The sequence below is a fragment of the Uranotaenia lowii genome, chromosome 3 (genome assembly GCF_029784155.1).
Source record: "Uranotaenia lowii strain MFRU-FL chromosome 3, ASM2978415v1, whole genome shotgun sequence".
Classification (NCBI taxonomy): Eukaryota; Metazoa; Arthropoda; class Insecta; order Diptera; family Culicidae; genus Uranotaenia; species Uranotaenia lowii.
In genome coordinates this window covers 267,054,368-267,081,681 of record NC_073693.1, presented here as the reverse complement: position 1 = coordinate 267,081,681, position 27,314 = coordinate 267,054,368, and the positions used below count along the sequence as shown (strand labels likewise).

General features: G+C 31.5%; 1 protein-coding gene across 1 annotated transcript in view; it reads right to left on the bottom strand.

Moving 5' to 3' along the window:
* Nucleotides 1-27,314, bottom strand: part of LOC129758177 (probable serine/threonine-protein kinase DDB_G0282963) — a 425,584-nt gene that overhangs the window by 90,975 nt on the left and 307,295 nt on the right. The window contains exon 4 of the mRNA XM_055755638.1: nt 19,033-19,400. Coding sequence (XP_055611613.1) covers nt 19,033-19,400 — 368 coding nt within the window. The remainder of the gene's footprint in view (nt 1-19,032; nt 19,401-27,314) is intronic.

Sequence of the window (27,314 nt, the reverse complement as noted above, 5' to 3'; positions counted from 1 at the left end):
AGGGACATCTAAAGGTTATGAATTTTTTTTTATATAGATGGATAGAAGGTTAGAAGAAATGAAAGGTGGTGAAAATGAGCGGGTGGAATTTGTTTAGAAGCATTACCATCACATATAAAATTTTTGTTCCTCACGAGCCTACTACTATGAAGCGGTAGATACAGATAGAGTTGCATCTACCACCACACATTAGTAGGCCAAGCGTGGTCCGCCCCACAAGGGAAAAAATTTCATAATCTTTAGATGTCCCTACTAAAAAGGACATCACTTTTCACCGCTAGGCCGATAAATCAAAGTAACAAACAAAAATTACGGTGATTAATCTCTTCATAAAATTTATTAAAAATTTCAATGGTTTTTTTTAATTCAGTAATACCCGGTTATTGGCCGAATAAAATTTTGGACTGTTAATTATAAAGTCTTTTAGGAGAGCTAAGAAAACATAAATTTATTCAGCCTGGCCCAAACAGAAAACTCAAACTGCGCTCTATTATTTTTAATTAGCTGTATCTAAATCGTTAATTAAGGAGTTTGGAAATAAACGCTGCTGACGTGTTTCGATGAAAATAAAATTGGAGGTGTTTTTCGACACTTTCTTAAAGATCATTGGATTCTGTTTCAATTTGTCCTAATTTATGATGATAAATTCGAAATCAAATGCCAAAATGTAGCGCTTAAATTTTGAATCTTTAGATATAATTTGTTGTTTCATGCGCAATCAAACGTTAATTTTATACACGATTTACGTGAGAAATGCTCCGATAATTTTGTCACGGTTAGAAATAAATTCCATCAAAATTTTCAAAATTATTGTAAATTGTTTAAGAAATTGTAACACGAAATAGTGAGTTTGATAGAAAAAAATCTCCTATCGAACTCCGCTTATTTATAGCGATAATTTATTGTTTTTAAGCTAAAAAAAAGACACAGTACAATACAAAAATAATGGTAGATGTATTTTAAATTTCTGTCTTGTGTTTAAATTATGAACTCTGGTTAACTCACTGGAAAAATATAACTTTTTTTCCATTTCTAAGTCTGCAACGAAGAGTACTGAATTCAAATTTAACTTTAATTTACTTTTTACAGTACCGTTCATAATTGTAATTGAAATTGGGAGCACGCGCACTGTCATTTCGACTTTGAACTTCCAGAACTTTTTACACTGATGATATTTTTTGATCAATTTTTTTGCGTTAGATATATCAACTGTCGCACTATTATATCACAAAATTTGAGCTTACTGGGGTTTGTGGGGCCTGAGAAATAGTAATTCTACGAAAATCGGACTTTTTAGACTCAATCAAACTGCAACATCTCTGAATCTACGTTACTTTTTTTTATTGAAATTTTGCTGAGTGATTGTTGAAACATGAAGCTAGCATGTCTGAAGTTTTTGAAAAGTTCTATCGATGAGATCAAAAGTTACGCGAGATGTAATATTTCAGGCATGAAACTGGAAATGCGATTTCTATAGAATTTTGGACGATTTATGAGAACAATATCGTTTCCATCCAACAATCAGACAAAAAATGTCTGGCAAAAGCAATGAAGACAAAAAAAATGGAATAAATGATTCATCCATCCACAATTATGAACGGTACTGTTTATGGTTGATTGACTTAATAGTTTCTTATTTTATTTTTCGTGATAATTTTAAACTTAAGGTTCCAGAAAAATGTGAGTTTTGTCAATTTAGAGGCAATTGAAAGGCATCATAGTATTGTTTTAATCCAAAACTTTCTTATTTTTCTTCCCATTTTTTTTTAAAGTTTAATTCTGGCTTGAAAATTGAAATTTTATATATGAACTCCAAATTTAATGTTGAATCCCTGATCTTAGAATAAAAAATGAATTTTGGTTTCCTTATGCACTTTTCCCAGTTTTAGATCTGAATTCCCGGGTTTTCCCGGTTTTCCCGGTGAAATAGTCAATTCCCGGTCTAAGCCAGCGGCTTTGGTGTAGTGGTTAGAGCTCAAGTCTTCTTCGCCAAAGTTCATGAGATCGAATCCCGGTCATGGCATACATAGTACACTTTCTGTGGTCTAGTGGTTTCAGCATTTGTAAGATGCTAGCCATCACAACTGCGAAAGCTGTTCACTTAGAGTTAAGTAAACAAGATCTCTTGAAAGAAACATGAACTTTCACTGAAATCCTATGTGGGTGTGTTCGTTTTCAGGTTTTCCAGGTTTTTTCGGTTCTGTGGTCACCCTGTTTGAAGAGGATAGATGAGGAAGTATTCTCATACTAATTGAATTTAAAATGTGACATAATCCAAACTATAACCATAATATTTGATAGGGGCAGAGTTTTTGATAAAAACAGACTTCAAATCTGTGTTGTGTTTTTCGAATTAAAATAATATTATTTGTCTAAATCGAAAACTGCTACTTTCATTTTAGAAAACCTGCATTAAAATGTTAAAATTATGGTTGAGCTTTCATACGAAAAATAATTGAAAAAAAAGATTGAACATTTTGCGAGTTAACTTCATAAAACTTTTTACGGATCGGGAAAATTTATGATAGAATAGCTGTGGAAAGGATGGGATGACTTCACGCAAAAAAAAAAAATCAAACTAAAATTCAAAATGTTAAGTTCCATAATAAATAAGAATATAAACTCAAACACTCGTACCTATGCTACGCAGAAATTGAAAATTTATTTATTTAAAATAATTTGGAGCCGCTTCAATATTTAAAGATTCATCGATTTGAGAAATCTTTTTCTAAGGTAAAGAACAAATTTCTGACTTCACTTCATGTGCAGATATCGACCCGTAATCGAAGTTTTAATTTAAATAATAATTTGAAATATGATTATGTGCTCCATTAGTTCGGAATTTTAGCAAAGATGTTCCGTTATTCAACAAAAAAGAAGATGAAAGTTAAACAAGAGTTGACATAATTACAGACCGCAAAGAAATACAAACGGAAAAGTCTCATATTTCTACTAACTTGTTCTCGGTAGCAACTTGATTTAAGTCTATAATTTTATCATTCTTTAGTTGCTTGAAGTATCGAGTTTTTTTTAAACAAGGTTTGAGTGAAGTTTTACAACTGTTCAGTTATTCCGAAACATTTGAGGCACTTAAATATTTTCACTGAGCAGCTGAGCCAGAAATTTCTGATTTCTTGGAGTAGGGGAAAGGTTTCCAAAATGGGCCTATCGGGTTAAATGACCTTACGGCCGTTTGACGAAATGGCTGACAAGACAACATATCAAATCAATGCGTTTTGAGCAAAATACACTTTGAACATTAGGCAAGAAAGAATTTCATGAATAAACCAACTCAAAAAAATTAAAAAATTCATACAAGGTTTTGTTACCTTTTGATGTAATATTTTGACTTTTGAAAATTATACGTAAAGATGCTCAAAACTAAAAGTTGGGTGGTTTTTGTTTCTTATTCAAATGAACCTTAGAAGTAAAACAAATTTAAGCTTTTATGATGGTTTCAAAATGATTAGAAAGTGGAATAAGAGAGTGTTTTTGTATGCCCCCATCATGTTCGTAAAATGCCACTATCCTAAAATAACAGGTTAATAAGAATAAATATATGATTTTTATCATTAAAACTTCGAATTTAAGCTCTAATTAACACCTTAGGAGAGAATTGAAGATCTCAAAACAGATATGATAATTTTTTTCTTATGGAAGAATTGCCTCCATAATATGGCAACCCTAACTTTTGTTTCATTCTATACAATACTAAAAGAAAAAGATTTTTATAAAACTTCAGCTTTGTCGTATGGAAGTTATCAGTTTCTAGCATTCCCAATGAAATTGTACGGAAATATTGCCAAATAACAGATATTTTGCCTAAAACATAAATAGGCGCATTTAGCCCGCACGGTTTGAGGTTCGTCAATTTTGACAACAGTTACAGTAAAATCGATTTCTCAAAAACTGAAGAAGATTTCAACAAAAAAATTTACTCCAATGTTTAGAAAACAGATGTCTGCTCATGTTTATATAGTTTTTGTACACATATTCGATGAAATATTTGATTTTATCGGTATTCTGCTTAATAGGCGCATATAGCCCGCTCCTCCCCTAATTCCCAACTTTTTGCCGCATTTTCCCAATGGATTTTTAATCCCAACTCTTTCCCGCATTTTTCCGACTTTTAAGATTGATTGGCCACTCTGCTCTTGGTATTATTATTAGGTTCGATATTTTAATTTATGCGTGAGATATCGAAAAAAGTTTGCAGAAAAATTGCATAATTTTTTTAAGTAGTTTTTGGGAAAACGCTGTTATTTCTTTAGATTTGCAAATTTCTACAAATTTATAATCTGAACCAATCACAAACACCTTCCGGATGCCGGAAGGTCCTTGTGATTGGTTGAGAAAATCACCAAACAAAATTGGTTAATATTACGACTCAACAACAAAAATATTTCAATTCAATTTTTTTAAAGATCTGGAAACCTAAATTGTTTAATTTCACAATTCTTTAACAAAACTATCCGTTCGCAATCTTTTAGTAGGTAGCAAAAAAGTTAGAGACGTGTGGATGAAGTTATACATTTATAATGATTTATTAAGTTAAAGGTAAGCTGCAGTTTACCGGGTCAGTTAAATCGGAAAATTAAAAAAAAAAGAAAATGGAATATTTTTAGATTTTCTTAAATTTCCTAACCAAAATCGATTTACTTAGTTTAGCAATTCATGCAAAATTTTATGAAGTTGATTGCAATTTTTGATAATTTTTCGAGTTGATTGTGAAATGATATGTCCCTGCAAAACTAAAGAAAATCACATTTTCATCTAGCCTAAACGAACACTAGTCTGATTGATCAAAATATAAAAAAAACATCATTATTTGTCACAAAATCGAGACGAAAATATAATGGGACCGTCATTATTCTTGCTCCGAAAAAAGACAATTAATCATCAATGAATCAATCAATAGCGTTCCTATTAACGGAGCAAGGTCAATTTCACCACCAAAAAAAATAATAAACGATCAAATTTCATTCAATCATTTTTGTATCAATGGTTGACAAATTGACGAATTTCCACAGTCCGTTCCATTCATCGCTCGTTTTTTTTTCTTCTCCCGTTTGTTTGTTTTTGGTCCCAGGGCGTGTGGGAAATACCGCAACGAGAAGCAAGGTAAAAATAATTCTATTCAACACTCATCACACTGTAATTATCGCTAACACTGCACGATATTGGCAGTGAGTGGCAAATAAAAATCAATAGTTGCAATTAAACGGTGCTGGGTGGTGGGTTGATTGTGCAAAGTGGTGTGAAAAATATTTCCATCGTGGAGAGGGTTGTAATTGCTGTTCCTTTTTTTTTTTTTGCTAGAAGTGAAAACCGGTCGCAGTTTGTAATCCATTCATGGATTATGTCATAAGTCTGGAATAAAAAATAGTTAAAGTTGACGGGGAAAATCGATAAAAATAGTTATCAAAATGGTGCTTTAAGTTTTGCGATAACGCTTCTGTCATCAATAAAAAAATCAGTTTAAAAAACCAAATTATTACAAGTTAAAATAGCAGCTTCAGGTTCGAACGCAACAGGTAATATGATATTTTTTTTTAAAATTTATGATAAACAACGTTTTTTCTACACTTGGTATGGTAATGGTAAACATGTTTTACAGTTGAAATTACGTGATTGAATGATTTTTCATTATTTTTCTCTACATTCTCTATATTGAACCCCGATGCTATAGTGCCAATATATACAATAAATTACACTCAAGCTCTACTTTTCTTACCCGCTTTGTGAACCGAATAAGGAATTGCACCGATTGAGAAATCGATTGTTTCTAACAATTTGGGATATCCTGATTGAATGAACAAAAACAAATCAAATCAATTTTAGTAGCGAAACAAATAATGATGGCTAGATAGAACTTGAAAAACAAAGTTTTCTTTTTGAATTTGGACCTAGTGTTTTCGATTTTACTCTTCCAAGAATGAATGAGAAAAGGAAATAGTGGCATATAAATAGAATCGATTTATATTTCAATTGGGTTCAAAATGAAAAAGAAATCTCTTATATTTTTGTATCGACTGTAGTTGTTTTATCATCTTTATGGCATGCATTCGCAAACTTTACATCATCGTTGCAGTTGGCGGACAGTAATTGAAAATCTTATCCGGTTCAACTTTGTTCGATGTTTACTCTTGGGTTCGAACTCGCGGACATCTGCTCAGGAGACAACTGACTTACCAACTGAGCTATATCAGCGATATCATCGATATCAGCTCTTTTAAAAATCTATTGACATTGTTTGTACATGGTTTATCTTAAAACTAATTGCTTTAAAAAAAATTACCAATCTTTTTTCGCATTCAAGTTGATTTATTGAATTTTTAAGATATTTTTTTGTAAGTAAAAGTAGCCATTTCAACGTAATCATATTTTGGCTATTCCATGCTTTTTATGCTGTCTTTTTAATATTCATCAAGCTTCAAATTAGTGTCTTGAAATCTGTTGTTATAGATATAGTTTGAAACTTTCTGGATTTTACCCGGGTTTATTCAGATTATTTACGTCATCAAATACATACTTGAATTTCGCTTTGCAATGTTTTAGATTTAACGTAGAAAAAACTATTTGTTAGAATTAATTTTAATATATACATCAATATTCCTTTAATCTTAAGATACGATTTTAAAACTGCTGCTGTGATTCCATGAAAACATTAAATTTTAAGTAATTTACTTTCTTTTTCCTCTTATATGTTCGAGAATTAAGCGTATAGCATTTGTTATGATATGCTCTTTTCACAAATTTTTCAAAAAATCATCCAGACCCGGCCGTGTGAATACGTTTGGTAGAAAATATGGTATGTTTTAAGTTAAAGATCATCGTTTTTGGCAGCAATTTTGAAGAAATTTATCTAAAATTCGACATTGAAAATGAAATTAGCAATTTCAAATAGCTTGGCACCTGTTTTGACCTTTTTTGTCCAGGATTTCACTGGAACCCAATTTCTTTGGTGATAAACGTCCTAGAAGCGACAATTCATCTGATGTCCATATAGCTTGGAAATCAAAAAGACCTCTACTTAAAGAAGATCTGATCTGATCGATTCAAAAACAAAAGGAACATTAAGATGGAAGAAATAGAAGAAAAATGAAATTGTCGCTTTTAAATTTCTATCAAAAACTCAACAGAATATTCGGCCGAATATTGATAGTTGAAAAGGTCAATATTCGGTATTCGGCGAACGGCTACATCTCGGTACATCTCTACTTGAAATCTTTGGGCTGTTTTTTAACCTTTCTTAAATTAATCAGTAATTAGTAATAGGCTGTTTTTAATTTAAGTTGCTTGTTGATGAATTTACTTGCTTTTTGGTAGTACGAAGCTGTTTATGATGTTTAAAAATTGTTGGCTTTGTCAAGAATTTAGAAAAGACCGCTGCGTAAAATGACTTTTTGCTCCCATATGTTTTTCGATGCCTTTTGGGTCACCAAGCATCAGTGTAAAATTTTAGATGCTTTGGTTGATTCCTGAGTTAACGCAACGTGTTTCATTTTTGTATAAAAAATTGTATGGGAGAAGAAATTTTTGCACATTAAATCACCTAGAAACTTCAAATAAGCTTGAAATTAAGTTGGTCTTTGATTTTCGATTTTGCCTATTCTTAAGCTTTATTTTGTGCGGACAAGCAGCTAAGTATTCCATCAAAAAAAGTTATAACCATTTAAATTAAAAAATTTGAACCCATTGAAAAGAAAAAATTGCAGGCTTTGTTGGCTAGAACTTTTAATAATTTCATGAAATGTTTTTGCAGAGGTTATATCAATACATAAATTCCTTGGCTATGCAAATCAATTTTTTGAGATTTTTTATTCTTATCCTACGGTTACACGGCTTTCAAATTGTCAGTCAAAAACGCTTAAATGAAAAAGTTTATTTTTGAAAAAAAAATTTAAAGGCATAACATAGAATATCTTTTCTGGGGTACAAGTAAAATTTATGCTTTGTTCACTTGAATTGTACTTCAAGAATCAAGGGACATTTTTTTCATCAAAATTATAATTTTTGAAACTTCCAGTACATCTCTGGCGGTTTTTAAATGACAAATTTTGTTTTCCTATACAAATTTCCATACAAAATTAAAACTTGTTGCGCTTATTCAGGACTGGATGGATCATTTCCTGTTTCTTTTTCTATTTCTGACAGCAATAACAACAACAAAAATTTATGGGAGGTATACAAATTTAAGAATTTAAAATTTCCATATAAAGCTTGCAGCGGTCTAATGGGGCATACCTCTATTTATTTGGTACCGGAAAAGTGGAGTATTTATTATGGTTGAGTTTTTTTTATCATTATAACTTTGAATGTGGTGAACATTTTCGCTAAATCTAGGTTAAAAGAAAATGTATATTCTACAAGAAAAAACATAGGTAACCTGAAACTGTCTGTGACTATTGGAAACAAAAGATTTATTGAACGAAAAAAAATTAGTTATTTTGAAATTTTCTCTCTGTGAAATAAGCAGAAAACTCAAAACATTTTAGCGGAATAAATAACTAATTGATCCACGTCATTTCTACTTTGTGGCTTGGTGTTTGAAGTTAAAAAATTTTGAGAGTAGTAAGAATAGCCTTCAAACTAACAACTCTTAATAAAACTAACAAAACCTAATCCTGAATTTAATTTATGTTGTCCATATATTCGAGGCTTCGAATTTTTCCAACATTTTCTATTTCCAGAGGAACAGTGCTTAAAAAATTTGATCAGTTTTTGGAAAAACCATTTAAAAAATCCATAACGATTCCAGCTCTATTAAAGGAAATTTTTGTTATTAAAGATTGCAATGTTTTTAACATGAGGTTGCCAGAAGCCTTTCAGCATGTATCCGGGCCGGACAAACCGAACAATTTTCTTTTGAAACATGGCAAAATCCGGGCATTTCATTTCTAAATTGACAACCAAAAATCAGGGTAATATCCGGGCAAATTTTGTCAGAACCCAGAAATCACTCAACAAAGTAAAAAAAAAAATTGAAAAAAATAATTTTTTCATCAAAATTCATAAACAGATTTCAAATCGTATTTTAGGCTTCGAAAATAACCTTTCATGATTATTTTTACAAAATCTGCTCAGTTTTTTTTTGTTTTGGTGGCTAAATAAAAAAAATGTTCAACACAATTTATTTTTTTTGTTTTATTTGCACAATAAAGTGAAAAAAAAACCTGGCAAAACCGGGCATTATTCAATGAAATTCGGGGAACCGGGCGCCGGACTATTACAAAATTTTGTATTATTTATCCGGGCAAACCCGGATAGAACCGGGAAATCTGGCAACCTTATTTTAACATCTTTATAAACTATTTTTGTAAACATGTTTATTTAGCACACTACTTAAAGATATTAAAAGTTAGATTCCATGAAAAATCTAAAGCAGTAATATCTACGACATTATTGGCCTCTAACACAAAACTATTGTTAATAAAAGAATAATTTTAGAGCTTCTTCTTTTTTCGTTTTGGGACATTCTTCAACTAAGTAATCATGGAGAAATTTATTCTTCGCTGCATAAATGTTTCCAATTTTTGTTGAAGATTGTTCCAATCTCCGGATGTTCTGCTACACGTAGTAAATTTATGTTAACTAAAACTTGTTTGGACATATGTAAGTGCATTGCATTGCATATGCATTGAAATATAAATGAGTTTTTTCATTTGTAATTCCTTTATATTAAGGGTCAAATCTTCATTTTTTGCCGTACAGTGCAAAATAAGTTTAAAAAAAAACAATCTGAAACCTTTTTCTCTGAAGCTAAAACTAATCAAAGTTTCAAGATATTTGATCGTTGGTTTAAAACTAGAATAACTTATCATTTAACTAGAGTTTTTCCTAAAAAAAGAGGAGAATTTGTTTGAATGTGTTTTTTTTTATTTTCAACAAAAACCCTTAAATCTCAAACATCATAGCTATTAGGAAAAGCCAGTTGCAAATATTCTGCCCCTCAAATTAAGTCAGGTTTAAAAACTTTTAGAACCTCGAAACAAGCTGAATTTTAAAAGATACAGAAAACTATAACGATGCTACATGAATGTCAAAAAGATGTTAAAGTGTCTCAAATACATAACGATGGCCTTTTCACAAAAACTGTAGTTAAATTTCACTACGCCCCGTCAAGACGTCATGAAAAAAATGTTAAAAGTTTATGAAGTTAAAATCAAAACTCGTTTTGAATATTTTTTAGAAATGATCTATCACCTTTGAAGGTAAAGTAATAATATACGATTTCATAAAATAAATATTGAGACGATAAAATATTTCGAGAGGTTGTGTAGAAAACGAGATCACGATCTGTCTGTTGTCAATGTTCCAAACCTGATTCAGTTCGTCATCCTGTTACTAGATCTGAAACTGATCTTGAAATTGACTTTAATCATGATCGTTATTCAGATCTAGATACGGATCCAAAACCTGATCATGATCCTGATCCTGAATCAGGTTCACATCATATTACTCTAATCCTGATTCTCAATCTGTTCCTGATTCTCATCCTCACCCTAGTTGTGATTCTGATCCATACCCTGAACTTATTCCAGATCCATATCCTGACATTTATCACGATCCTGATCCTGATTTAAATCCGTATGCAGATTCAGAACATGATCTTTATAATTTTAGTTTTTCTGATCCATGTTTTTTTTTCAAATCCTGATAATTATCTTAAGCTAAGCTTGCCATAATGCCCGATTTTACCCAGATTTGCCTGAATATTTGTCACAAAAATTTGAGAAAGGGCCGGTTTCCCAGATGTCGTATAAAATAGGCTGGGTTTTTACCGGATTTATTCACTTTATTTTCAAAATCAACACAAAAAGTATTTGTTTTTGTTATTTGCATCCAAAAACGTGATTGTTTGAGAAAGTTTTATTAAAATTGGACTTAAAATATTATTTAAAACCTGCTGATGTGTTACAAGTGGGGTTCTTCCTAATTTTTCTTCGTTAATACCTGATTTTTGACCCATGCTCTGAGACAAATATCCCGAATTTGTTCAACCCGGATAGGTGCGGGAAGAATTCTGGTAACCTTATCCGAGAAAATTATCTTTACTGTTTTCCTGATAGTTAGTCTGATCCTGATCCTAATCTTGGTCTTTATCTTGATTTTTCTCCCTCACCTTATCCTAATTCTTATCCTGACCCTGATTCTGATCCCAATCTTGGTCCTGATGCTAATTCTAGTCCAGATCCGGATTATGATGCCTACTCTTATCTAAATTCTGATGTTCCTCAATGTTACTCTGGTTCTTATCCTGGTCCTAATTCTAATACTTATTTTAATTTGAATCTAAATTTTTACCCTGATTCTTTATTTTATCTTTATCTTTATTCTTTCCCAGTTACAGATGATGATCTTGATTCAGATTCTGATCCTAATCCTGATTAAAAATTTGATGTAATTCCGGATCCTGTTGATGATTCAGATCCTTTACCAGATACTTAACCACAGTCTTATACTGATCTTAATCCTTATCTCGACCATGATCCCGATTTAAAGCTGATCCTCATCCTGATGTACATCCAGATTCAGATGCAGATTTAGATCCGGATTCAAATCTATAACTCAACCTGATCCTGACTTCAATTCAGATTTCAGATTCTCAAAAAAAAATATCTTTATCTGATTGTAATCCTCATCCCCTAATTCTGATCTTCCTCTTTATTCTTTATTCTCTCTTTATACTCTGATACCCAGATCCGGATTCTGACCGTAATCCTCCAGAACTTCATAACTTAATTCTAGTCCAGCTACTGGCCGTGACTTGTTCCTGATTCAGTTCCAGATCCATATTCAGATCGAGGTTCTCAACCTGGTCCTGATGTTTAAGCTACACAGAAAAAAATTTTGACTATTACGTGTCACTGAAACTGCAACCCCTCAAAATAAATCAACCTGTTATCAACAAAACCTGTAATTTTAAATTTTTTTCCTTTAAAGTTAACGAAGATTGATTTATTATTACAGCAAATGTCCTGGAAATAAGTTGTAAACTGAAAATTAAGTGTCACGTAATTTGTTTTTCGACCTGTAAAATAACGGTAAATGTCCTGCTCTTTTTTGTTACAGGATATTTCCGTAATTTTACAGGAAATAATTTTTGCTGTGTAGTTTAATCGTTACCTGGAACCTAACGAATATCCAGATTCAGATCCTGATTTCAATCCTTATCGTTATCCTTATGCTTAATCAGACCCTATTTTAACGTCCTTATTTCAACCCTGATCATTTTACGATTCTGATCCTTATCTCGATACTCCTCTAGATCTCTATGCAATGCAAATTAATGGTCTTGATCCCAGTTCTGATCCTTTTCCTAGATCCAGATTCTTTACCTGATCCTGATTCTGATTGATCCCTATCCTTATCATGATTCTGATATTGATCCTAAGACTACTATCGTTATCATTATCCTAATCCTGATTTTCTTCCAGGAATTCACTAATCCTGATTCATAATAAGATTCATTTTTATCGTGATCATCTTAATTCTGATTTTTATTCTTATCGTGATCAAGATCTTAACCATGCGCAGCAAACATTCCAAAAGGTATATCGCAGGAACAACAGAATTACTCAAATACTGACTTTAAACATCTTAAAGCGGGTAACTTTCAAATATCACTTTTGCATCCCATTGCAAAACTTGGATCTTCTAGCTAGAAATACCTAGCGATAAACTTTTAAGATATTTTACCATTATGCAACTGGACGAAAGTGTACCGAAACTTTATCAGCAATTTTCTTGAAACATGTCAGAAAGCTCATACGACCTGTTCAAAACTGACCAAAATAATTTTTTTATAATTTCAATAAGTAAAAATCGTATAAAATATAGGAAATGAAATTCTGTCCAGTGAAAATTGCAATTATCTAGCAATAAATTGAACCCATCTTTTTTAGAGCGGCATTAGTTTGATTATTGATGAGTGCAAATACGATTACGCTTTTTCGAAAACTGGACACTTGAAAATTTGATATGATTGTTTAGAAAACGGCGCAACAGATGGCACTGTTTCAAGTCAATTTTCAACGTATTTTTGAAGATTTTTTGTTCGAGCTTGTACGTCTGTTCTCTGTGGTTTTAGCTCAACCCAGTTAAGGTTTTTTTTTCGAGCGGGTCGTGGGAATTCGATTCGAGTGTTAATTGAAGTAACGTGAATAACTTCAATTCAATGATAGATTTAATCGTTAAAAACCAATCAACATATTTGCTAAACTTTTGCTACAAATTTTCGGAGTAACTTCTAATCAAACCGGTTCAACTTGTTTTTGAATGATCCATGGAAATTCACTCATTAGAATCATTTTTAAGATGGTGCGCCACGTGCACGGTGTCTATGAGAGAAATTTTTTTTTCCAAAATTTAGTATCGCCTATTTTTGCACCATTCAAAAGCTGGGACTTTCCCCTTTCAATTGAGCATAAATTTGAAATAATCTATCGAGGGACTAGATAATATGATTTTTTTTGAAGGTTTTTCAAAATCAATCAATAATGTCTTCGACAAAGTAATAGCCATTAAATTTTCCTATTATATTATTTTATTGACATTTGGAATTGGAATAACACTTAATGTAAGATTAGTGTTACAAGCAGGGCCGTTGTATTTAAGAAACCAACTCATTAAAAATTCTTGTATTAAATAGTCATTTAGAAAAGTGAAAAAACCTTGAGAAACAAATTATGAAATTTGCTTTCATCAATTTTTAAAACCATTGAATTCGTTTAAGAGTCTGGTTGATTAAACTTTTTTTATTTGAGCACTAGCTGACCCGGTGTGCTTTGCTACACCTTCCAAAACAAAAATGTAATTTGTGAAAATTTGTTCAAATTTAGATTTTTTTAAAGAATTTTTTGAAGTCGAACCTCATTATAGTTCAGATCAAAAAACTTTGAAATGAGAACTGCAGCTGGAGTTCCGAATCGCAAATCAAAGATGGTATATATTATTTACTGAAAATTAATCTCTAAATTTGTTTTTCAAGATCTGAAATTTGTACTCTGTTTTTAAAGCTTCATAATGACTTAAATAATGTTAAAATTTATAGATTTTCCACCTTTTTCCCAAAGAGGGAAGTTACGAACTTCCATAAAAACATTTGTCACATCTATTTTTGAGTTATGCCAAATATCCGTACGCAAAAAACCCTCTTTTAAAATTTGGTCCCTTCTTTGAAAAGCTCTTTATCTTAAACTTACATGGGAGCTCCCCCATATTTTCCAATTTTGTCCCTCCCTGCTTGAAAAAGGTAGGTTGATTTATCTGGTTCGAGTTTACATATACTTCTTATTGAAAGAAATTATCGGGACAACTTTTTGAGTATATTCCTAAAATTCTGTATTATGAGCACTTCCAGCCCCTGATTGGCTTTAGATGATGTATTCTTTGAAGTTAAAAAATAAGCTATCGAAATTAGAAAAAAAAGATAAAAAGGATTTTTAATAACCATTTTCAAACAGCGCTTCACCATCCTCGCCCTTCGAAGCAGTTTGAGTATCTATCCTTTTTGCGCCAAAATTACGTTAAAAAAATTTTCGCCATATGCCAAACTCGTGGACATGAGACATTATAGCTTGAAGTTTTCCCAAACAACACTTATCATGGTATGAAAATTATCGATTTTATACAGTGCAAATTTCTTTTTTTTAATAAATTTATTTAAGCAAAAAATATCAGTTGCATCACTAAATAATTTCTCCGCTTTTTTTATTTTCTCTTGGAAAGCCAAATATTCAAAAATGTTGGCAAAAACAAATTTCTAAGTTATCATTTGTCCCGTATATTGGGGCAAGTGTAAATGCAAAGCTTATTTTCAAATGCGTCAGAGTAATCGTTTCAAAATTGATTAAGATTTAATACCTATATCTGTTTGTTTGTTTTATCAAGTTCCATTGATATATCTGCAGTATTCCAGCAGTATAAATTTATGTTTGTTATTCTACTTTTAACGAATGCTGTTCAAAGCAAATGACCTTCATTTACAAAGACATTTAAGAATTTAAAATATCCAATTCAGTTTCAACATTCAGAATATCCCTTCTGGTCTTTCCAATACATTGAATCATTTTGAAGATGAATCTGTTAAAAGTTCGACGTTTGCCCTTTTCCCACCGTGTAAGTCAACAGGAGGGAATAATGTTTTTAACACATTAAAAGTATACAAAAAATTTCTCATAAAATTTTTGATTATAGTTGAATATCAATTCTAAAGTCTCACTTTTCAAAAAAAGAAGCGGAAGAAAAGTCTCTTTTATGCAGCCATGTATCACAAAAACACTTTTCATGTTAAGTACGTACTTGAATTGGTATGTAAGCAAAAAGTGCGATGTTTTTTTTTCAGAATTCAAGTTGCTTGAATGAAAATTCTTTCGGAAAATGAATTCCCTCACTTTTGGTCAATAAAAATCAGTTTATTTCACTGATACCTTTCACTTATGAACACGTCAGTCCTATCTTATCTTCTTTAAAGAAAGGGCTCTTGAACAGTTCGTTCTTCAGATCGGATTTTTTGATTTTCTTTTTCAGTTAAGTACATTTTTACATGTTCAACAAAATGTTTTCGATCTCCCTTTGTAGAAAACATCTTACTCATATTTCTGTTATCAATATGATTCAAAAATAGCCTTGTTGGCAAATTCGCAATTCGGCAATTCGATTGATAAAATACCAATTCGTGTCACATCCACATCTAGGTGTCATTTATTTCCACGTGCTGTGTACAATTAAGCAAGAAAAGACACGTCTAGGTTGCATATCGCCCCCACGTGCATAAGAAATATAGGTAGGTACTTGGTTGAGAAATAGGCGCCCAATTTTTAAATTTCCAGCGTTCAATGAACAGTATGCTTTGGTTACTATCCACTTGCGACGACGTTTGCTCGCGACGCCTCGCCTATGGAGACGAAAAACAAACCCCTCGAAGAAAAGAAAATCTCTAAAAATGGATTCCATGACTTTTCAATTTCAGATTTTGGCAAAAATAATGTTTTATTCGATCGGCAAAATGTAAATCTGGATCACATCTAGGCGTCATTCATAACCATGTGCTGTACAAATGAGCTAGGAATCAAGTAGAAAAAAATCACATCAAGGCTTCATATCGCCACCCCATGCATTGAAAATATGCTTGGTTGAGAAATACGCGCCAAAATATTCCCACTGATCAGTATGCTATGCCATGGTTACTATCCTCTGGCGACGTTGGCTCGCGACGCCTCGACCATGGAGACGAAAAACAAACCGCCCAAAGGAAAAAAATCTCGAGAAAATGGATGTCATGACTTTAATTTGTTACGAAAAACTACAAATTTTGTATGGAAGCCCCTCCTTCCTTAAGTCGGAGCGGTTTGTAACTATTATAGAAACCATCCCCGGCCTCAAAAACCCTCAGATGCCAAGTTTCACGATGATTGGTTCAGTAGTTTCCGAGTCTATAGGGAACAGACAGACAGACAAACATTCATTTTTATATATATAGATAAAATAAGATCTTTTAAGGGTAGCCTTCAGATATATTTTTTTAAACCTTATTCAAACAAGCCCAATCTTCCAAACTCTTTTGCCAATTTCAAGATTCCAACATTTAGTGAAAATAAATAAAAATTTTCAAAAAAAGTAAGCGATGAAAATTTTTTGGATCAAATTTGCCTGATGCTAACTTGAACCATATTTATAATTGAAATTTGAAATTTGGCTTAAAAAAAACTGCAATATTTATAATGTTGAAATTTTTTTCAGATTTTTAAGGTGAAGATCAGGTACATGTTTCTTTAACAGCAAATATTTCTCATAAAGTATCAATTCCATAATGAAAATCCTGTGGATGATTTTTTTTAATAAAATTTGGGATTTTTTGCAGTAAACAAAACTTATAAAATCAACTTCAATTTTACTTTATCTTTGTGATTTTCGGCTGAACTGTGTGTATTAACTAATTTTGAATAAAAAATTTTAAATCTTGAAATTGAATTCACAAGCAAATTTTAAAGTTCATGTTCTCTTGAATTCCCCAACAAATTTATGTTGATTGAAACACTCATTCAGCTAAATCTTTTTCTGAATCATTTTTTATTATTTAATTTTTTTTGTTTCATTTTATTTTTTTTTGTATTTTATTTTATTTTATTTTTTATTTTTTATTTTTTAATTTTTTTTTTATTTATTCATTTATTCGCTTTATTTATTGAGGGATTAACCTGAAGTTTTCACCCTCAGTATAAATTTATAAATACTGGACGTTACAGTTTCTTAAATTTGGTCGTACAATGCACATTGCTTAATGAACTTTATGACTAATTTTTCATCTTCTTTGTTGTTTTTTAACATATTGACTAGTCCTCCTTCGGCTTCGGAAAAAAGATTAGCTCTTTGGAAGTCGTTCACCAATAAGTGTTTAACTGTTATTGAAACATAACGTTGGGAATCATGAATCTGCTTTCTGAATCAGTATTTAGAACCTGAATTCAAAAACTGATCTTTGAATCTGTTTCCGAATTTCTATGCGATTTCTGAAATGTACAAAAAATTCAATTTCCGAATCTTAGTTCCAGATCGAAATTTAATGAGCCAAGTTGAAGAGCCCTCATACATGGATGTATTTTTTGATTCTGTAGTTCTGGTTTAATCCTAATGTATTATTTATTTAAAAAAAAACAATTATCAAAATATTGAAAATGAATATGATTTGCGAAAAACTAGATTTTAACAGCTTTTCAATTCTAATTTCTATTGGATTTTCGAACTGAAAATCAAGAATCCTAAACTAGATTCAGAATCAGAAAAACGAATATAGAAATCCAATTTTGATTATGAGAAAATGGAACCTTCGAAATGAGTTAAATTTAAAATTTTATTCAGTCCTGAACTTCTGTGAACAAGTGAGAAAATTTTGAAAAACTGAAGCAGAATTTTGATCTTGGGATGGGTTTTTGAGATTTTGACATTAGTTTTTAGTCTAGATTGTTACTCTTGATAAACTTTACTTTATTATCATAATTTGATAATGAATACAATGAAAGGAGAAAATCACAGCTTTAGAATGGTGCAACAATTAGCATTGCTAATTTTCGATAAATTAAATTGTTCTTCCACAGATACCGTGATGGATGATTGGAAATATTTTTATGGGCGGTTTAAATTACCATTTATATTACGATAACATGTTAGCTGGGTGATCATTATTATTTATAATCCTGTTCTTTGTTTTGATCCTAATTCTGATTTGAGGTTTCAGTTTAAATCGCTTTGGCTCCCCAATCATCTCTTTTTGGTTTGTTTGCAGCCGATCTTCAAACCGTTTATAGTTTGATAGTTTAAACCTTGAGTAAAATATTTTTTTAACTTGTCTGGACAAATAATTTTTAAACAGCAAATTTCATGATCCACAAACATTTGTTTTGTAGATATTTCTCTGAAATGTGTTCAGTCTTGTTAATGAACATCATTTGGAGAGTTTTGAATACAAACATAATATGTGTTCAAACACGTTTTCTTTAAGGGTATGGTAAGATGGTTAGCTCTCGAAATTCTTTCATAGTTGGGCAGCTCTGCATCGGCTTAAGTTTTTGATTTTTGATCCTTTTTGTTTCTTATTGCTCATCATTTGGATTCAAGTAAATTCCATACACCATTAGATGCATACTTTATCATGCTCAATAAAAATTCCTAGACAAAATATTTTTGAAGCTCAAAATCTCATTAGGAATAGGAAAAGAAATATTAAAAATGCTGAAAACAAAAATAAAGTAAAAAAAAACTAGCTGAATTCAATTATTTTAATATTCTATCAGAGTTCCGGCGAAGTTTTACGATAATGTATCTGGACCCTCCCATGAACCGGAAGTTTCATCTGAAACTTCGGGACCGGGGTAAAGAGCTGTTTGGACGCCAAAGTAGCTTGGTAGGTAATTTTCAGCCAAAGTCTTTACGAATAAAACAAACACCGAAAGTTAAATGAACCAGAAAAAGGGATGCTTCTCGAAAAGGTAGAAAGAAAGTCTGCTGAGTTGTTTGTTAGTTGCTCACCTGGATTCCAGCAGCCACAGGTCGTGATTGTCCAGGGTGGACAGTTCGGTGTCCGTCGAGGCGGCCGAGTGCGCGTGGCTTGGCGTCGAGGGCAGGCTGATTTTCATGATACGCCTCCAGGTGTTCTTGCGTTCCAGGGCCGGGGCCTGCCCGAGCCACCCACTGGACCACCCACCGGAAGTTGGCCCCCCATTTCCTCCTCCGCCGAGGCCCAGGTTCTGGCTCTGTTGGGCCAGCAGCCGCACCGTCAGAGTGTAAGTAATTAGCATCACACAGAGAGGAATGTAAAAACACACTATCGATCCGACCAGCTTGTAGACCGGATCCGGAATTTGGCAGGTTCCCTCCACCAGGACCGAGGCGTGATTCTGTCGAGAGAGAGTGAAGTGCGTGAAAAAGCATTTATGTAATGAAAACTTGATATGCTCCACCACGCCTCTGAAAAAAACTCTAGATGGGGGCGCGATGCTGGCAACGAGATGATGAATGATTTATTAGTATGCCCAGCCCGTACTTAATGCCTGAAAAGTACAACGAGTATCTACGGTTTGCGCCGTGTGAGCATTGAATCCCGATATTAAGCCTTTAATGTTTCGACCGGGAGCGGAAACTCATAAATCTTTAACTTGTTTCAGTTTTGGTTGCCATTTAAAAACACTTGTGTATGCAATTGAAAAAGAAAATCAATTGGCATGTCATTTCAGATTATTTATTACATTTAAAACTTACATGAGAGATATTAAGTCTTTTTCTCTTTTGCAATAATTTTTTTAACATGAAGATTTTCACGCATTTTTTTTTCCGTATCGCTTACTTTTCGTCTCGATCATTCCTTCCTCTCATAACTTTTTTGTATAATTTACTCAAATTGGCGTGCATGATACAACATGATCTTTAAAAATCGTTAGCTACATTTTGCTGTTAATTTTATTTATTTTTTGGCCACACATAAAAAGATTTCGAGTTCCAACATTTATTTTTATTGTTTCGCAATAAAATGTTTCGTCGTATCTAAATATCGAAAATTTGTTACATTTTTCGCAAAAAGTGATATTCTGTCTTCACTAACTGTATTGTTTAGTTTTATTTCAAGTTGGGTATAATATGCTACGTTGTTGTTTTGCTTGAAAATAGTACAATGTAATTGAAAACTAATAAGCAAACAGCAAATAAATAATGTATTTGCAATATTTTTTAGATATTTTACTATTAGCGCCACCAAGTCCTTCATAGTAGAGTTTAAAGCATCTGGAGATTTTTTTGGAACATACCTATAAAGCTTATAAACTAAAAATAATATTTGACAAAATTTAAGAAACAGAAAAAACTGCCCGAACTCACCATTTTGGCCAGGTTGCAAAATTAGCCAGGTAACAAAACTGACAAAATTTTTAAAATTGACAAAACTGACAAAATTAACGAAATTGAAAAATTCAACAAATTAACAAAATTTATAAAATTAACGAAATTGATGACATTGATATAACTGTCGATAGAAAAAATTGCAAAACTGACAAAATTGACAATAATGACACTTGAATATTTGAAATTGATAAATTTGAAAAAAAAATGGCAAAACTGACAATAATGGTAAAATTGACAGGATTGACAAAATTGACAAAATTCACAAAAATGACAAGGCAGACAAAACTGACAAAATTGGCAAAATTGACAAGATTGACAAAATTGACAAAATCGACAAAATTAACAAAATTGACAAAATTGGCCAAATTGACAAGAATGTCAAAATTGACAAAATTGACGAAATTAGCAAAAATGACGAAAATGACCATATTGACGACATTGAGAAAATAGAAAAAAATTACAAAACTGACAAGCTAGATAAAACTGACTTAATTGACAAAATTGAAAAAAAAAATGAAATTGACAAAATTGAGAATATTGTCAAAATTGACGAAATTGACAAAATTGACAAGATTGACAAGATTGACAAGATTGACAAAATTGACAAAACTTACAAAATTGACAAGGTAGACAAAACTGACAAGGTAGACAAGTTTGACAATATTGACAGAACTGACAAAATTTAGAAAGAGACAAAAATGACAAAATTGACAAAACTGATAAAATTGACAAAATTTTATAAACTGATAAGGTTGACAATATTGACATAATTGATAAAATTGAAAAAAAAATGACAAAACTGACAAAATTGGCAGAATTGACAAAATAGACGAAATTGAAAAAAATTAACAAAACTAACGAAAATGACAAAATTGATAAAATTGGCCAAATTGACAAGATTGTCAAAATTGTCAAAATTGATTAAATTGGCCAAATTGACAAGGGAGACAAAATTGACAAGGTAGAAAAAACTGACAAAATTTTATAAAAAGACAAAATTGACAAAATTGACAAAATTGACAAAATTGACAAAATTGACAAAATTGACAAAATTGACAAAATTGACAAAATTGACAAAATTGACAAAATTGACAAAATTGACAAAATTGACAAAATTGACAAAATTGACAAAATTGACAAAATTGACAAAATTGACAAAATTGACAAAATTGACAAAATTGACAAAATTGACAAAATTGACAAAATTGACAAAATTGACAAAATTGACAAAATTGACAAAATTGACAAAATTGACAAAATTGACAAAATTGACAAAATTGACAAAATTGACAAAATTGACAAAATTGACAAAATTGACAAAATTGACAAAATTGACAAAATTGACAAAATTGACAAAATTGACAAAATTGACAAAACTGACAAAATTGACAAACTTGACACGATTGAAAAAAATTGCAAAATTGACAAAAAAGCTGTCAAAAATGGCAAAATGACAAAATTGAAAATATTGACATTTCAAAAAGGTCAATATTTTCAATTTTTAAATTTTATCCTACCGGTTAAGGTACTCTACGTTATGCTGTCCGAGATATACATATGAGTCTAAGTAGAAATACTTTTTTGTTTTTTTTTTTTCAAAATTTCACATTTCAAGCATATTCTTATAACTGTTCTGCTGAGATTTTTTTTGATTTTCATGTTTGGATTCCACGGGCGATTTCTTATTGAATGTGATCTTCAGTTTTCTTAGTTCAAACATGCTGTAAACTATCGATTTGTTTTTATTATGGTGTCCAAAACAGGTCAGAATCTTTTCTTTTTTTCAAAACCGAATTTCCAGAATAAAACTATTGGTTTATGATTCCCTGAATTACCTTTTTACTAGACGGGTTACTTGTTTGCATTTCCATATGATTTTTGAATAGAAATTGGATAAGATTCTGAATGGAAGCTTGATTTAAAGATTTATAATATTCGAGGTTGACAACATTTAGTGAACATTTTCGACAGAAATGAACAAAACATCAACAATATATTTATTTTAAATGTTTCTGTTTACAGCACTTTTATTTTGATTCTTTAACATACCTACAAATGTATTTTAGAATTTGTTTTATTCACATGCTCACATTGTCTTGGAGTTACCTTATGTTTATTTATAAAATCAATATATTTAATACGTCTGAATATAAAATGTTTTATAAAATCATGAATCAATTAGTATATATTTTTGCAATCATTTAATTTTTTATTTCCAAAATACATTAAAATCAATGTTATGATTTTAAAATCAGTTCTAGTGTGATATATATTTACTGAAAATGAAAATCCATGAAATCTTTTTTCAATTGCTATTTCTCAGAATATTGCAGTTCTCAACCAAATTATAAAATTTTCTTTCAGGTTATATAAAAAAAATCTTTTGAATTTGACATTGATTACAAATTAGCGTTGAATAATAAGCAACAAAGTAGATTAAGTTCAAATTCGATTCAAACACTGAAATGCTGTTTGTTCAAATTACTTATTCCGAATCTTATTTCTGATTCTGAGTTGTATCATCAGTTCGAATTTGAAATTTTAATTCCAAGCTATGATTGTAAAGAATTGATGAATATTTTTTAAAGTCGATTATAACTCGAGGGAACAGAAACTTTGGATTAAAAGTTTCCTAAGTTTATAGCAAAAATCTGCAGTTTTTAAGTCTATGGAATGATGATAAAATTTGAGATAAACTGTTTACTTTGAAAATCCAGAAAATAATTAGAATAAACAAGTTTTAGAGATTCAACAGTTTTCAGAATTTCTGTTAGTGTGAGCTAAAATGTTTAATTTCCGGCTTTTTTGCGTTTTCTGCAGTCAGGATTCCTGACAGATAGTTAGCAGAAAGGTAATGTCGTTGAAATTTCACAAAATGAATGATTATTCGGAGATAGACTTTGTATAGGGTGGCAATCGATGTTTGGGAAAAAATTATATAAGATTTTTTTTAAATCGACCATGTAGGGTGAGTGCTCCTACTTTGGACCTAGAGCCCACTTGAGTCCTAAATTGTCGAAAGCTGTAAATTATTCATTTTTAAAAGCATAGAATAAAGATACTCCTATGCACACAATGAACTCTTATTTTTCCTGAATCCCACCATACAGTTTTTTTTTTCTATAAAAAGTCTTTCTGATAAAATTTTCAACATTTTAAAAAATGCACCTCCTTATCAGGAATAAATCAGACAGCTTAACCCTTCATTTCATGATTTTTTATTTTTCCTTATAAATCATTTTTTACAGTTGGAAATGAGTAGTACATCAAGAAAAATATTTAAAATAAAATACGATTTTTCACTTTTCCATACATTAATTGTTGCAAATTTGTTACTTTATGAAACGAAGGGTTAAGTTGTGGGGCGTGTTTTGAGAAATTAGAGTGAATAAGGAAAAATCTTGTCCAACCAAAGTTTAAAGGGAAAATACTTAGAATATGAACCATACTACCTAAATAAAATAAAATCAATGGAACATCCGGAAAATTTGTGAAGTGTTATTCGTTAATTGATTTTTGAAAAATCATACTTTTTATAGAAATTTTAGTTAAAGGTTCTATGAAAGGAACCAGTTCAGTACGAAAATAGGAACAGTAGGTTCAATGGTGGAAATTTTGATCATCCATATCCTTCCAAATATTTCAATAACGGTGAAACCTATGTTGAAAATTCTCATTGAAACTTGCAGCTAAGATCTTGAACTATAAATAAATTTCCTGAAAGATGTTAACCACCCGTCCATTTATGAGAAAAACATGATTATTTAAGAACCATCGCTTAATGGGTCCAAAGTAGGGCATCTAAGCCTACATTTTGTTGATTGTCACAAAAAACTGACCTGTGCAAAATTCTAGCTTAATTGGACTTGATTAACGAGTGCCTCAAAGTGCACGAAGATTTTTCGGTGATCAAAAACCAGCAAAAGCGATTTTTTGAGCATAATCTTTTTTGGATTTTGAGTCATTTGGCATCAAAATTAAAATTTCGAGTTTCTTGATTTCATTTGGTCTCCTCAAAGATCATTTTTGAAGGTATAAAAAATTCAAACATTGAGCGCTTTGAGGTACGCCGAAATCAAGTCCGATTGAGCTGAGTTTTGCCCAGGACAGTTGTTTGTGTCAATCTACAAAATGTTTAAGGTCGATTTCAGAATTCGACTGACCTCTGCTAAATGTTCTCCTTAATTTGAAATTGAAATTGAATTTTTGATGCTAAATGGCTTAAAAAGTACTGACTGTTTTAGCTCTCAGTTCCGCTACATTTTTCAAGCAATTCAGAAAAAACATGTTCGGACTTAATAGTTTTGAACAAAATGAGACCTTTCTAGTATGATTTATTCCTAGGAATCGAATGGAGGCTATTTGAGCCACTACACGCATCGGAAACTGAAATAATGGTTTACGTTTTCACCCACAATTTCTCAAAATTTTCTGAATTAAATGAAAGTTTTAGGGTAATAAAGGGTAAAGCAGCCATAGCTCCATTTTCCGAAGCGTACGGCCTAGGATTGTTCAATCTTCTGGAAAAGATCGGTTCCCAAGATCGAATCAGCTGAATGGTTTCAGGATCGATCCAGTTAAAAAACCGAAGTAAAAGAATCGATCTCTGCAAGATCGATCTTTTAAATTTTTGTAAGGATTGTTGAAAATCGATAGGAAAGCTTATACATTTTGTGACCCTTCGACCTATTCCGGCCACTAAAATACACTACTTCCCGTTGACCAATAAGAACTCCAACTTAGAAAAACATAACTCCGCCGAATCTCCCGAATATTTCAAGAACTTCTGTTCTAACGATCGATTTCTACCGCTCATTTACTAGGCTCAAACTTGACTGCCTCTCCTCTTCATCTCTTTTTTCTTCCTTCCTGTCTTTTCTTCTTATTTCTTTTATCGGAATTAGGGTGGTCCGTTACAATTTCAATATCAAATGTATAAGCAATAAAAATATACATGTTTTCGAATTCAACATCAGAATGTTTATATTATCGTTACTTTGGTTGAGTGCATACGATATACTTTCAAGTTCAAATTATAAACACGTTAGATAGGAATAATTCTTAATATCGTTACAGGGTGGCCAGCGAGTTTCCATTTTCAAATTCCCGGTTTTTTCCCGGTTTCCCCGATTGAGATTTTATGTTTTCCCTGTTTTAAAATGCGCAAATAAATATGTTTATCAGGTTTTTTGACCAAAAATGAAGATATCTTTATGCAAGTTGGACGTAAAAGTATGAGAGGACTTAATTTTTTTAGTGTGATCTTGAAACTCAAAGGTTATCCAAAATATCGTGATGGTAATACGGTAAGAGAATATTTCTAGTTGTCCTAACCTTATCCGAAAATTGTTACCTTCTTTTCAGTTTTTCGCACCATCTTCGCCTATTATAAAGGAAAACGCTTCATTTTTATTATTTTTATTAGATAAATTATAGTTTTGATATGAAACCATGTAAAGAATACCTTACTGAATACTGAATTTTACTGTAGAAATCTTCCTTCTGAATTCTGAAAATTAAAACATAATCATGTGCGATAAATTTCGTATTGAACAATTTAATTTCAAGTTGGGCTTCATTATTCAATTTCAATTAAAATTTCTGACGCTTATTTTATTTTTGGGATAAGAAATTAGAATTTTTTTGTAGCTTGACTACTGATTGATATTCTCATATTTTTCTTTTAATGTTCTTAAAACAGATTCCGATTAACCTAAGCTTGCCAGATTGCCCGGTTTTATCCGGGTTTGCCCGGATATTTGATGCAAAATTTCGATAAAGTCCGGTCCAGCCCGGTTGCCCGGATATCGTGAAAAAAGTCCGGATATTGCCCGGATTTTTTCATAATTTTCGCAAAGAAACCAAAAAAAATCAAAGTTTTTGAGTAAGTTTTAGCAAAATCGATTAACGGTGTAGAAATTTTCAACGGTTGTTTCAAATAATTTCGCTAATTTACTTTTATAAACCTGTAAATATTTAAGTATTCCAAAAAGTTTTTGGAAGTCTGCAATTACATTAAGGGAGGGGGGGGGGGGGGGGGGGGTCTGACGGGTATAAAAAAAACACCATTTTCACGTTTTTTTTTCTAGAGCTATCGTTCAAACAAATGTATTCAAATTTTTTGCATTATACAAAGCATTGTTAAAAGAACATTTAGTATTTTTTTAGTAGAAAAATATTGAAAAATGAGCCGTTGCGGAGCACTTTCGAGGGTGCCTTTTAGAAAACAGGATTTGCGGTGGACACTGTATCTCAGCACAGAATCATCTGAAGTCAAAAAATCAGAGCAAAATATTTTTAATAGATGTTTTTCTGGACCCCAACGTTTTTATTCAACTTAAAAATTTTTATGAAATTTTTGTCCCCAAAGTAAAAAAAAAAACAAAAAAGAAAAACGTTGGGGTCTGGTATTTTATATGTAGAAAATATGTTCCAAATTTGAAAAAAATCGGATAAGTAGTTTTCAAATGACGATGTCCACGGACTTTAAAAATGTGCTTTGGAGAAAAACGCGTTTGAAGTTTCTGCTCTTGCTTTCTTGCAGTATTAGATAGGAGGAGATAAAGGCCTATTGTTTCTACGGTTTTGCTTCAATTGACTTGAAAATTTGACACAAAATAAAAAAATCGATTTTTTGAAAGTGTTAGACCCTACCACCCCCCCCCCCCCTTAACGATATCTTTTTAGGTCGAGCTTATTCAAGCTAAATATGTTTGAAAGAGTTTTGAGTCACTCAAAATCAAACAGTTTAGTGGAACACACTTAACAAAAATATTCAGACTAAAATGAGTTAAGAAGGAAAAGAAATAGCGGTTTTCAAACACCTGTATCTTTCTAGTTCAAATGAGTTCACTTCATTTTTTTAGGTTGCATTAGAATTAAGCTGATTTCACCGTTATAAAATCATGGAGATTATA